This window comes from Anolis carolinensis, chromosome 1 (genome assembly GCF_035594765.1).
Source record: "Anolis carolinensis isolate JA03-04 chromosome 1, rAnoCar3.1.pri, whole genome shotgun sequence".
Taxonomy (NCBI): domain Eukaryota; kingdom Metazoa; phylum Chordata; class Lepidosauria; order Squamata; family Dactyloidae; genus Anolis; species Anolis carolinensis.
Window position 1 is genome coordinate 192,273,068 of NC_085841.1, and position 14,247 is coordinate 192,287,314.

Consider the following 14,247-nt stretch of genomic DNA (forward strand, 5'->3'; position numbering starts at 1 on the left):
TTCTTCTTTTTCCAGCCCAGAAAAAGAGAGCAGCAATGTGGCAATAGGGTCAAGGAAAAGGACCTCTAGATGCCATTCCCAGATTTTTCACTGTGCAGTGTAAAAACTGAACCCAGATGGTGGGTGATGGTGAGGTTGGTGCCAGAAAGAGTGCATAGTAAGGGAGATGTAGTGGGCCGTGAAGTTACAGAGCTATTTTCCACGATATAACCTCTCTCTCTTTGCAGGGTTGCAGTGGCGCAGTGGGTTAAACCCTTGTGCCAGCTGGACTGCTGATCTAAAGGTTGGGTTGCTGACCTGAAAGGTGCCGGTTCAAATCCACAAGATGGGATGAGCTCCCATCTATCAGCTCTAGCTTGCAAGGACATGAGAGAAGCCTCCCAGCAGGATGGTAACATTCCTTGGGTAATGTCTCTGTAGACGGCAAATTCTCACACACCAAAAGTGACTTGAGATACCGTATATACTCGAGTATAAGCCGGCCCGAATATAAGCCGAGGCACCTAATTTTACCACAAAAACTGGGAAAACTTATTGACTCGAGTATAAGATGAGGGTGGGAAATGCAGCAGCTACGGGCAAATTTCAAAAATAAAATAGATATTAATAAAATTGCATTATTTGAGATATCACTAGGTTAAATGTTTTTGAATATTTACATAAAACTGTAATTTAAGATAATAATAAGACTTTAACAAGATAAGACTGTCCAACTCTGAATAACTATATACTCAAGTATAAGCTGACCTGAATAGAAGCCGGCCAGGACCCTCACTTGAGTATAAGCCGAGGGCAGCTTTTTCAGCCCTTAAAAAGGGATGAAAAACTAGGCTTATACTCGAGTATATACAGTATGTTCTCAAGTTGTTTCTGACATGATGAAAAAACTCTCTCTCTTGTTAAATTCCAGAATGAATGTGCCAGGTGGTTTTCTTATTCTCTTAATCTCTAGGTGCCAATTTCTGTTAGCCTCCATGTTTGCTGGGGTTAGGCGATCAGGTCCCTCATAACAATGAAAAAACCCACAAATAAACAAACCACTACTTTTTTTAAACCTTAGGGAACACTTTTTTTAGGAATCTCTAGGTTCTCCAGTATGACTCTATGGACATAGAAATTCTTAGAGAAATTGTATTAAAACTGTGAAAAATCAAATCTGCAAAAGTTAAGTCCTCAAATGTGGATAGCTGATTATATTTCTGCTTCTGCTTGTTCTTGGTTGTCACAGCTTCTCTCTGAAATATGGACTATCTGCCATTTTTACTCTATAGACTTGATGTCAAGGCTGCTTATTCTTCAGTCACATACACTCTACTATGCTTAACGCATTACAATTTTCTGTCTTCTTGATGCTCTGAGTGCCTTGTTGACCCAGTTCATCATGAAAACAGTACTGAAAGGCCATTTTTAATTTTTTCCACACCGGTTGTTGTCTTTTTTTTCCCTTTTATTTACAGCTTTCTCCTGGCAAGTAATCCAAGGCAGCTCACAATAATGCTAAAACAAGATAAAAATAAAATCTTATACAGGCAGTCCTCAAATTACAAACATCCGACTTACAAATGACTCATAGTTAAGAAAGAGGCTAGACAACAGGAAGTGAGAGAAATCTACCCCTTGGAAGGAAAATTCACTCCTGAAAGAGTTATTATCATGGGCAAAAGGTGTTTCAACTGAAGCTTTATCTCCAATCCTTGTTTTCACGGCAAGCCATTTTTTTCAAAATCCAATGATCACAGGAACAGAAAGTCAGGTGAAATCTCCTAAACATGAAAACAGTCAGGAAAACAAACACTGCACAAGTGTTCACCCTTCCCTATATGATCTGAAGCTAAACCATATATATTTTTGACTGGAGGTAGTACGCTTAAAAATGTACCTGTTCTTACTTACATACAAATTCAACTTAAGAACAAACCTACTGAAGCTATTTTGTTCGTAACTTGGGGACCGCCTGTAATAGCTAAATTAAAAATTTGAACACAAGCCACACGATTAAGCTTTATGTAATAGCGCAGCAGTAAAGTTAAAAGTCATATACATAAAACATCATGTGTGCACACCGCGAAAGGACTCCTTGAAACCAATTAACCATGGGATGCCTATATGAACAAAAAGGTTTTTGCTTGCCAGCAAAAGGAGAGGACAAAGCATGCAGACTAGTCTTCCATGGAAGGCATCCCACAGCCTTGAATAGTCCCTAAAACATCTCAGATGTCCTCACCAGATCAACCTCTTGTGGTGACTGACCCAAGAGAAAGTCTTCTCCAAAAGATTTCAAAATTGTAGCAGGCTTATATAGGGAGGTAACATCTTTATGAACCTAAGCTGTACGTGGTTTTATAGGTCACAGTCTCCACTTTTAAATTCTACTTAGAGGGGTAGGCAATGAAGCTGTTTCAACAAGGCTGTTATGCATTCTCTGTACTTGCTCAAGTAAGCACTCTGATCACAGTGTATTCAACCCACATGAAGTTTCCAAGCAATTTCCAAAGGTTGCCCCATGCAGAGTGTTACAATATGTAATCAATACCCTACTTCTTCTGCAACAGGTGCAGCTAGCACATGACTCTTAACTATTCAAATGGTGTCACAACCATTTGTTTGATGTGCACATCCATTCACCAATCTGAAGGGCATGAAAACTTGCTCAAAGGGATTCTCCCAGGTACACAGCTGCTGATCTGTGCTGCAACTCAGTATCTAATTTTGTCATATAAAATCCAAGTTAGGAGGCAGTAAAGGACCAAATATGAGCTCTGTTGGCAATACTCCCAAGAATGTGTGGGTGTGTGTCTGTATATATGCTCCTTAGCATCTTATTGGGGTTTCACGATGCTCCTGCCATCATAACACCAACTTCCCTGATCACAGTGCCTGTTCTGCTATCCCACTGTTGGAAGGATGGGAGGAAACATTGCTTTTGTGGCAAATATTGTTGCATTCCATAACATTCTGCAATGTTACCCTTGTAACATCCAGTGTCAATGACTGAAATTTCTAGGCAACCAAAACTGGCAAAATACTGTCCGAACAGTAGAAATGCCATGATAGCATTGAGGATCAAAGATGTGTATCTCAAGATGGATGTATACGGCAATATATCCAAGGATCTGATCTGAGATTTTCTTCTTATTCCAGATTATCTGGCAATATAGACTCATATAATCCAATGCAGATTATCTGTGATCAGATCCTGGGATATAGGGCAGCGTAGATCTAGCCTTAGACATTTCATAAAGGGACTTTGACTATGATCAGCAGTTTACTTCTGTCCAAGTCTGTGAAGTTACCAGTCAACTGAATTCAGGATTGAATTAATAGTTTAAAATTGATTGGGTAGGCTCATTCAGCGACCGAAAATCTTCCGGAAGGTCATTCCACAATACAGGCCAATTAAAAGTTCTGTGGGTGATAGTTACCAGTTGAGTTCTGGCTGGTTGAAGTAAATGTCCTCCAAAGGATCTGAGTATATGGGATAGCTTGTACAGGAGGAGGCAATCCTATAGGTAACCTGGAGCCAAACCATGTACAGTAGAGTCTCACTTATCCAACATAAATGGGCCGGCAGAACGTTGGATAAGCGAATATGTTGGATACTAAGGAGGCATTAAGGAAAAGCCTATTAAACATCAAATTAGGTTATGATTTTGCAAATTAAGCGCCAAAACATCATGTTATACAAATTTTACAGAAAAAGCAGTTCAATACACAGTAATGCCATGTAGTAATTACTGTATTTACGAATTTAGCACCAAAACATCGCAACATTTACTACAAAAACATTGACTACTAAAAGGCAGACTGCGTTGGATAATCCAGAACATTGGATGAGCGAATGTTGGATAAGTGAGACTCTACTGTATGGCTTTAAAGGCAATAACCAGCAGATTGTACTTTGCCTGCCAACCAGTGGAATGACTTCAGTATAGGGGTTATATGCTTACTTCTAGATGTTCCTATAATCAATCTAGCTGCCATAATTTGAGCTACTCGGAATTGCAGAACTTGATACAGCCTAATGTATAGTACATTGCAAAAGTCCAACTTTAATCCATCCCAAGAGAACCAAAAGAAGTCCCAACCTCCTCTACCTCTCTCAGTGCTCCTTTAAGAGGAAATGGCAGATCTGCTGCTGAATTTCTCCATCCACACATTTTTAAAAAGCTAGCAATGGCACTGTGGCATAGAAAAGAGAGGGGACCTGTGCTTCTTTTAAGCTTTAGGACAGACTAAATTCTTGCCTTTCACCACTCTGCAAGGAGAAGCAGATGGCTTAATAAGAGTTAAATTACAGTATTTACATTGATAAGTCCATCTAGGTTATTTGGGGTCATTTTAATACTTAATTTAAGTATTTTAATTACATTGTATCGGTTACCAAACTAATGCGGACAGCACAGATTTAAACCTTTTAAGTGCTTTTGCTTGTTATTGCTGCTGCACACATTGTACTTTTCTTACATGGTGGCAATCACTATGGGTATTAATTAATCTAAGTAAAGCATTTTAAAACTCCGTTTATAATAGGATTGATTTAAATACTAATTTCACTCTCTCATGGAAATCTGTGTACTTAAAAGCATTTAATTGTGACTGGACTGTACCTTGTGTTAGAAAACCTGCATGTGGTGTGAATACTTTTTCTTCTGCAATAATAAAAATGAAATCAGTAAAATTAATCAGAAATACCTCCTTGCAAATTTGCTTTTAGCATCCAGTATTATGTGTTTCCATTTCATCCTCAGTGCTTTGTGCCAGATGTAGAGCTCATTCAAAGTTGTGCCACTGATGGATATGGACTGAAAGAGTATAGGATATTTGTTTGTAGGTGTGTGTTTATATCACACCTTTCTCCCAGACAGGACCTAAGGCAGATACAGCATAAGAGTACTTGCCCCTGGACTCCACCCTATTCCAGCTATTCACTGGTGTAACTAGTGGACTGATTCCTACAGCAGACTTCCAATGTATCAGAAATTTCCTACTAGCATACCTAGTATTCTACTGGCACTCTGTGGCTTCTCACAACCTCTGAGGATGCCTGCCATAGATGTGGGTGAAACGTCAGGAGAGAATACTTCTGGAACATGGCCATACAGCCCGGAAAACATATAACAACCCTGTGTGGCTTCTGCTAAATCCACTAAACAGCTCCTATGCTAACAGCTTCCTGAGTACAGAATGGCATCCTAAAGTAATATATATTATAAGCAAAATCCAGTAAGGTAACAATATCTTACTTAATCATTTAGCAACACAGTTATTAAGTATGATATCAAATGCATATGTTCAAAAGCTTCACTAAAGTGTCTACATCTTCAAATGACATAAATAAATAAATATTATTCTTAGCATCAGAGCAACAGTTTCTTTCACTAAAGTCCACCTCCAAGAGAATGTCTATACCCATTAAATGTCCTAAGGCAGATTATTATATTGACACATGCAAACACTTGAGACATGCCTTTCCTAATAATGTGCAAATTAAGCTCTTACACACATCACAGTATAATATTCTGCATTTCCTACTGCTTCCATTAGCACACAATATAATATACATCTTGCTGCATTTATGCAGCAAATCCTTTACCAGGAGAAAGCTTTTTTAAATGCACTGTGATTTCTTAAAAAGCTTCTCCCCACCACCAAACACGCATTAAACTATTAATTACTACACCAGTAATAACAGAATATTGGAGCGATGCAAAGTACCTGAACCATCTGAAGTGTCTGGCACCAGTAAAAAGGAACAGCAGAAAGAAACACTATTGTCTGTGCAGAACTGTTTGAAGACTCGGCAGTACTCCTCCTGAGATTTCCAGATAATAATCCACAGCATTAACACCAGGCAATTGTAGTTAAAATTAAAAAGGCAACACCACAATGCAACACCGTCTGTGATTAAAATCTTTGTCTCCAAAAGCAAGCTGTGACAGGAGAAACTCACATAAACAATACGGCTGGCTGACGGAGTCTCCGGAGGCTAAGCTCAGGACTCCTGGGGGGAGAAGCAACTGATGTGCTCTCCCCAACTGGAGGAGTGAAAGCAGCTTGCGCTCAACCAGAATCCAAGAAGCCTCAGCATTAAGAATTAATACACTTTAAATATGCCAGAAAGCAGGGTAGATTACAGCTTGTTTGAATAGGGAAAGAGTACATGTCCACCAGAAGGTTGATGCTATGTAAACTGATCTTGGGTTGCTAAATAAAATTAAACATGCCATGATAAGTAATTGGCATAATTTGTTAGTGTTCGCTGTTTACCATTGAGAGAGAGAGAGAGCTTGTCAGGCACTAATAGTTGTGGACTATTTAGCTGGAAATAAATTGTCAAGCATCTAATCCATTAGTCATTCTATTCTGGGTATGTTGTAGTTATTGCAAAAAACATACAATTAACACAGTTTGTGATATAGGCAAGTTTCAGGAGAACGGAGAGATTAAAATCTCCATTTAATCAATTTTTTTATTCACACACACAGATCTGAAACAGAAGAATGGGCACATCCATACAATTAAACTATTAAATGGACAGATAGAACTGCTTTTAGTTCCCCCCCCCCCCCCCATATTGTTTGAAATAATATTTATTCTCCCTTTGAATTGATGCTGTTAATTTTTTAATGTTCTTAAGAAACATCAGGATTTAACAATAAGAACATATAAGAGTCCTGCTAAATAAATCAAAAGTATGTTTCCAAAACTAGACAAGTAGATGGTTCTGGGAAACCCACTAGGAGGACAGGACAGGACCCCAACAGAACCCCACCACTTTTACTCCTTAATAAAGTAGATAAAAATGAATATTTAAGGAAACATAAAAAGGAAATAGTTTGTATGTTAAATGCAGTTTAATTTGTTTCAATTTTCAGTATAGTTTAATTTTAAAAGCTGATCCAATGCAACAATATTGAGTCTGGGCTATTTGTATGTTTTTTCTGTTCTATGAAAGATTGTGGCTGTTGTTGGTGCCCATGTCAGTGGATGGGAAATCTATTCTGGGTTTTAATGTCAACACTAAATATACTGAACTCTACCTCCAAATAATATTCACTACACTGGATACCTCTTTTAAAAATATATACCAAAATCTGGATTGGATTTATCATCTTACTGACATGGCAGCCACCAATGCCACAGCCAAAGTCTCAGCTTATGGCTAACAAATGCTTACAAGTCATTTCTGGAAGATTCTGAGCATAGCTATCAAGTAAATGATCCTGTTCAGTATTCCTGATCCTTGCTAGCTTCTGTGTTTCAAAAGGTTTGCCCCAAGCCAACACAACTTGGTGTCAACTCAGTGTTGTTTAGATCAGACATGGCTGCTTGCTGAACTGACTATTGTAAAATTTTAGCATGGCTTCATAAAAACCATAGAACACAGCAGTGTATGTGGCCAGCTTGATTCAGCATTTTGAGTTAAGATATCCAAAAGTATGAAGGTTCTGTTAGTTGTAAATGAACTACTGTCTATGGTTCTACTGGCTAGTTATTGTGTACTTTTGCCTAGGAAACAAATAAAGTACTAATGGGACATGTGATTTAAATCAAAATTCATCTTGATTTAAACTAATCCAGCATGGAACATCAGAAATACAACTCCATTCCTTCCATGAACTCAAGCATGGTACACAAATGTACTCACTTTCAAGCCTGGAAATTCTTTCACCCTAAAACAGGAATACTCATTAGATTTATAGTCCTACACAAACAGCAACCGTAAATCCTGCTTTCATTATTCATTTCTTTATCTATCAATCAATATATAGACCTTGCACTCTCTTTGTCTCTCGAAATCTCCCTCTCTTTATCTATTTGTATGTATATAATACATACACACATCTTGAAATATCCTCCACTGTCCTGCTCACTTCAAAGGATCAGTCTGAACGCAGATCAGAGATAGCTGCTCTCAAATCCAATCTTTATTGAAGAACACATGACTTTGGAAAAGTCAAGAATGACCTAATGTTTACATACAATCATTTTTATCACCTCTGATGCTACGTAACACCACACGTAAATATCATCATCAATCCCCACCCCCAATATCACATTACTACCATTTTCACACACTAGACCAATTATAATTGTTTATATTTTCAACCCCAAGTTCCCAGGCATATTCTATCTTCTTCTGCCAGGTGCTTCTAGGGTTGTTTATGTTATGACTCCCAGTTCAGGGCTTGGTAATTCAGCCCTGTAACTGGGTTCCATGACATGGTGCCCTCCTTTTCTTCGTCCTCCTCTTCGGTTCTTCTTTCATCACAAATCTGAAACAAACCAAACAATAATTCTATGTGTCCATTTTGTCCAAAGTACCCCTATACTTTTTCAGTAAGCTTCGATGGAATACGGGGTGTATTTTCCCCAAGCTTTTTGGCAACGCCAACTGGAAAGTCACCTCGTTGATAACACTCTGTATTCTGAATGGTCCAATATATTTAGGGCCCAATTTTTTTGAAGGTAGCCCCAATTTGATGTTTTGGGTACTTAACCATACTAGATCTCCTTTCTCCAATTTATCGCCTTCCACCCTTTTTTTGTCTGCGAATGTTTTATACTTTTTGTGTGCTTCCTTTAAGGATGCAGTCACTTGACCCCAGCATTCTAGCATTTGATTTTTCCATTTCCCTGCCCCTGTTTCCTCATTCTCTGTCCATTTTGGCAACTGGGGCAGAGGTTGTATTTCATACCCGTAAACTATTTCAAAGGGAGTTTTATTTGTTGCTGAATGTATAGTCGAATTAAAAGCTAGTTCTGCAAAAGCCAACCACTTAGACCAGTCATTTTGTCTTATATTAGAATACATTCGAAGGAACTGCCCAAGTGTCTGCTGAGTACGTTCCACTGCTCCGTTTGTCATGGGGTGAAAAGCAGAACTTAGACTCCTTTCTGCTCCCAGCATTTCCAAAAATTTTTCCCAAAATTTTGCTGTGAATTGAACTCCTCTGTCACTGACCACCCTACTGGGACATCCATGAAGTTTGTAAATATGATTTATGTATAATTCAGCTAGTTTCTCTGCCGATGGTAATTTCGTCAGTGGTATAAAGTGGGCCTGTTTAGAAAATAAATCTAATACTGTCCAAATATAACGATGTCCTTTGCTGACCGGCAGTTCCCCTACAAAGTCCATAGCTACACATTCCCAAGGTCTGGTAGGTTCCACTACTGTTTGTAATAATCCCATTGGCTTCCCTCCTCTTGATTTATTTCTGGCACAATCATCACATTGAACAACATGATTCTTTATGTCCTTCCTCATTCCTGGCCACCAACAATGTTTTGCTATTGCCTTTGTTGTTTTTGTGATTCCTGTATGACCAGCGCTCTGGTTATTGTGAAAACGCTCCAAAATCTTAATCCTTAATATTGCTGGGATATACAGTTTTTTGTTCACGAACCAAAATCCCCTCTTCTGCTCCCCCTTTTCCGAATTGGATGTGATCCACTGATCTCCCTCATAAGACTGTTTCAGTTCTTTTCCCCAATCATTTTCCCCGTCGAGTTCAATAATAGCAGTGTTCTCTTTTTGTGTTTGCGCTCTTGTCCTGACCGCTAAACCCCATTGTTTATCAGAGAATATTGTTCCCTCTTTTGCTGCGGCCAGGCCTTCGTGTTGAGGCATGCGTGAAAGAGCATCTGCCAAGACATTTTGCTTCCCTTGGAAAAACTTTAATTGGAAATCGAACCTGCTGAAGTATTGCGCCCATCTAATTTGTTTGGGGGACAATTTTCGAGGAGATTTTAAATACTGGAGATTCTTATGGTCGGACCAAATTTCAAATGGGATTCCGCTCCCTTCGAGGAAGTGTCGCCAGCATTCTAAGGCTTTTAATATTGCTAATGCCTCTTTTTCCCATATGGGCCAGCATTTTTCAGTTTCACTGAACTTCCGGGACAAATATCCACAAGGTTTTAAGTTCCCATTTTGATCCTTTTGCAATAGTACTGCCCCGTATGCACAATCTGAAGCATCGCAATGGATTATGAAAGGGCTTTTGATATCGGGGTGTTTTAGGATGGGTTCTTCTGTGAAGCATCCTTTTAGGGTTTCAAATGCCTTTTGGCATTCCGGCGTCCAACTCAGTTTGGCGCCAGGAGCTTTCACTTTTGCTGTCTCCCCTTTTCCTTTTGTTTTTAAAAGTTCAGTAAGGGGTGCGGTTATTTGTGCGAAGCCTTTTATAAAGGATCTATAAAAATTTGCAAACCCCAGAAATGATTGCAATTGCCTCCTTGTTTGAGGTACTCCCCATTCTTTTAGGTCTGATACTTTAGCCGGGTCCATAGCTAATCCTTCTGGAGATATCCGATACCCCAGAAAGTCAATTTGAGTTTTATTAAATTCACACTTGGATAATTTTGCATACAGCTTTGCTTCCCTTAGTCTCTGTAAAACTTCCCGCACCAATTCCACGTGCTTTTCTTTATCTTCAGTTACGATCAAGATATCATCAAGAAATATGAATACCCCTCGATATAATAATGGGTGCAGTATTTCATTTATAAGCTGCATAAAGCAACTGCCGCCGTTTTTTAATCCAAATGGCAAAATTTTATATTCAAAATGGCCGAATGCACAGGAAAATGCAGTTTTCCAAGTATCCTCAGGTTTAATCCTTAATTTATGATACGCTTCAATTAAATCCAGTTTAGTAAATATACTCCCCTTCTTCAATACGGTAATTAAATCCTTTACTAATGGCATAGGGTATTTATTGTCCTTAGTAATTGCATTTAAATTTCTATAGTCGATACACAGTCTTAGGGAGTTATCTTTCTTTCTTCTAAATAACACTGGGGCTCCTAGAGGAGAATTGGATGGCTTAATAAAGCCTCGGGCCAGGTTCTTATCAATATATTTCCTCAATTCCTCCTTCTCCTGAACAGACATGGGGTATACTTTTGGTTTCGGTAAGGTTGCTCCTGGGGTTATTTCAATTTCTACTTCTACATTCCTCTTGGGGGGTAATTTACTCGCCTCTTTCTGATTGAAAACATCCACAAAGTCTCTGTATTCCGGTGGCAATAGCTGTGGGTCTATTTCGCCTGCTTCATCTCCCTCGTCCTCCTCTCCTGCTAATTTGCTTATCTCCCATCGCGTCTGTTGTTCTTTAAATGCCAGGCTCTTCCCTCTCCAATCTACTTCAGGGTTTGCCTGTTCAAGCCACGGTATCCCTAGTATTACGTGGTATGTGGCAATAGGGGCTATCACAAAGGATATTCTTCCTTCCCATTTGCCTATTTTACATGGGACCCCTTGCATTTCCTTTGTAGATACTTCCCCAGCAGCAACTGATCCATCTAGCTGCGAAAATGCAATTGGGGAGTCAAGAAATGTCTGCTGGCATTTCAGTGCTTCTGCTAGTTCCGGAGTTATAATGTTCCTAGAACAACAGCAATCCACGAATGCCCTGCAGGTGGCCCGATTCTCTAGCCCCGATAGGCAGATCGGCACTACTAGCATGCGTTTGTCTCGACTCACCAGCCTTTCCGGAGATTCTGGGGCTCGCATCTCCTCCTCCCCTCGCCTCCCGACTGCTGGCTTGGGCTTTGAGGGTTTTGGCGGCTCCCCCTTCCGGGCCCAACATTCCGCTGCTCGATGGCCCGTCTTCCCACATACAAAGCATCCCGGTTTGGGTTTGTTGTCATCTCCTTTGAAGGGGATCCCCGGCCTTGCTCCGGGCCTTTCCTGCTTCCTCGTTTCTCCTCGACCTCTCGCCGTCGGTCTTTGCTGGCCGCCGCCGCCCCTGAAACGCTTCACTTGGGCTAGGGTGGATTCAACGCGCCCCGCTAGTTGTATCCAGCCCCGTAGTGTTTCTGGGTCGTCTCTATGTGCCGCCCAACTAAAAACCTCGGGGCGTAGTCCCTCCTTGAATATTTCCACTTTGGTCACTTCAGACCACTCTGGTACCTTTTCTGCGAGATGGAGGAATTCCTCTGCGTACTCGGGCACCGTTTTGTCCCTCTGCTTTATTCCTTTAAGCTGGTCTCGAGCCCTCAATTGCTCTAGCCGGTCTCGGAACCGGTTTTCCAGTGCGGCGAGGAAGCGGGGCACTGACCTCAGGCACGGGTCGCTTCTGGCATGTAGTTGTACATACCAGCTGGCCGCTCCTCTCTTTAGCGTGTTGCCGATGGCCCGAACCATGCTTGCTTCGGAGGGGAATGTGTGTGCATTGTCTTCTATATATCCTCTGACGCTAATGAGGAAAAAGTTCAGTTCAGATGATTCCCCTCCGTATTCCAGTTTGAGATCTTCCCTCCTTTGCATCCATTCTACGGCCCGCTGCTGTTGTCTGGGGGGCATGGGGAAGGGTTGCATCGGGTTTCCTTGGACGGCTCCTTTTAACACGCCGCGCCCCACTCCGGCGGTCGTCCTGCGCGGCTCCCGAAATTCTGCCGCTGCTGTCGGTCCTTCCACCCACCCGAATTCGGGCCTCGCTGTAGCCCCCGCATCTCGCCTTTCCTCGCCGTACGGCATATTCTCCTCCCCTTCCTGGGTCTCCGGCTCCTCTCCGCCTTCATCTGCTAATCCACTGGACCCAATTCCTGGCCCCAGGGGTCTTTCCACCCCGACGCCCATTCGGGGGGTTGGAAGCTGGATAGGAAGTTCTATTGGAGTCGGTGGTCTCAGAGTTCCCCGAGTGTGCTGGTGCTCCACCTCGCGCGCCATTCTGTCCCGGAACTCCAGTTCCTGCCAGTATTCTTCATCCCCCTCGCTCCTCGCCGCCATGGGGCTCTGCGTTGAGGCGCGTTGGCCCCTTTGGCTCCAAACTCCTTCCTTACGTGGCTCTGTCTCGGTGCCATATCGGGTGGGTTCCTTCTGGAGATTTTCTTCCAACAGTGGCACCAACCTCCCCACGGTTTCCGACAGCCTGGATAAATTCGTTTCCAGGATGGATAACCGCAGGGCCACGGTCTCCGGCATGCTTCCTCCAGATCCCCAACTGGTTTCTGCCGCCGCCGGAACGCCTCTTCCTCCTCTGGGAATCCTCTGGGTCACGCCGTCCAGCTTGGGGTACCCCGTAGAGGAAGCTATGGCTTGCAACGTTTCTTCCGCCAACGGCCGAGCCCCTAGCAAAGGCCTCTCTGCTCCGTCAGGGCTTTGATCTCCTTCTCCACTCATTATCACTTCACTGCGAATTCGCAGGAGGGTGAGAACGGGATTCTTGACTTAATTGTCCTGCTCACTTCAAAGGATCAGTCTGAACGCAGATCAGAGATAGCTGCTCCCAAATCCAATCTTTATTGAAGAACACATGACTTTGGAAAAGTCAAGAATGACCTAATGTTTACATACAATCATTTTTATCACCTCTGATGCTACGTAACACCACACGTAAATATCATCATCAATCCCCACCCCCAATATCACATTACTACCATTTTCACACACTAGACCAATTATAATTGTTTATATTTTCAACCCCAAGTTCCCAGGCATATTCTATCTTCTTCTGCCAGGTGCTTCTAGGGTTGTTTATGTTATGACTCCCAGTTCAGGGCTTGGTAATTCAGCCCTGTAACTGGGTTCCATGACACTCCACCATATAGATCAAAATATACTTTGGAGGTGGACAAATTTCAAGTACAAATGCAATAAAAAACAATGTCTTAATTAATCAAAATATAAGCATAGCTTTAAGTTGATATTCTTTATATCTAGCCAGCTGTGAAGTGCATCTAGTGTTGACTACACTCTAAGGCAGTGGTTCCCAACATTTTTTGACCAGGGCCTGCTTGACCAGGAATTACCTTGACCAGGGACCACTTGAACAGGGGGCACTTGAACAGGTACCACTTTCCAACATTAATACCAAAAGGGTTACAAATCAGTTTTTGGTCAACTTTAGATTCTGTTTGGTTATTTGGAGTGCTGATTCAGAAAGGAGCAGAAATAAAATAAAATAAGGAGGAAGGAGGTTCATGGACTGGATTTTCGTTCTCGTGGCCCACTGCTGGGCCACGGCCCAGGGGTTGGAAACCACTGCTCTAAGGGGAGAGAAAATCTGGGCATTTTAAATACATTTCAGAAAGTGAGATGGCGGATGATTAGCTGCAGCTAACTCTGCTAAAGTAAGACAACTGGATGGTATGCTCCACTCCAACGGACACAGGGTGATCCAAGTAAGCCAAGGCACATGATTGGCATGGCAAGGCTTCCTTGTCCTTATGGTTAGGGATTGCACAATATATAGAACAGGTTTACTCGCAAAGGAGGACAAAACTAAATATTCTTAT

The 14,247-nt window shown here is 41.6% G+C and overlaps 1 protein-coding gene across 7 annotated transcripts in view; it reads right to left on the minus strand.

Annotated features, from left to right (window-relative positions):
• znf385b (zinc finger protein 385B) overlaps nt 1–14,247 on the minus strand; it is a 304,135-nt gene that overhangs the window by 76,054 nt on the left and 213,834 nt on the right. The window contains exon 1 of one of the 7 annotated variants that reach the window (XM_062963087.1): nt 5,951–6,066. The exons of 5 other annotated variants lie outside the window; for them this stretch is intronic. Coding sequence is in view for 1 of the 2 variants with exons in the window: in XM_062963082.1 (XP_062819152.1) it covers nt 5,716–5,724 (9 nt within the window). In the remaining variant the exon portion in view is untranslated. One more of the 7 variants, XM_062963082.1, reaches the window with a different exon arrangement.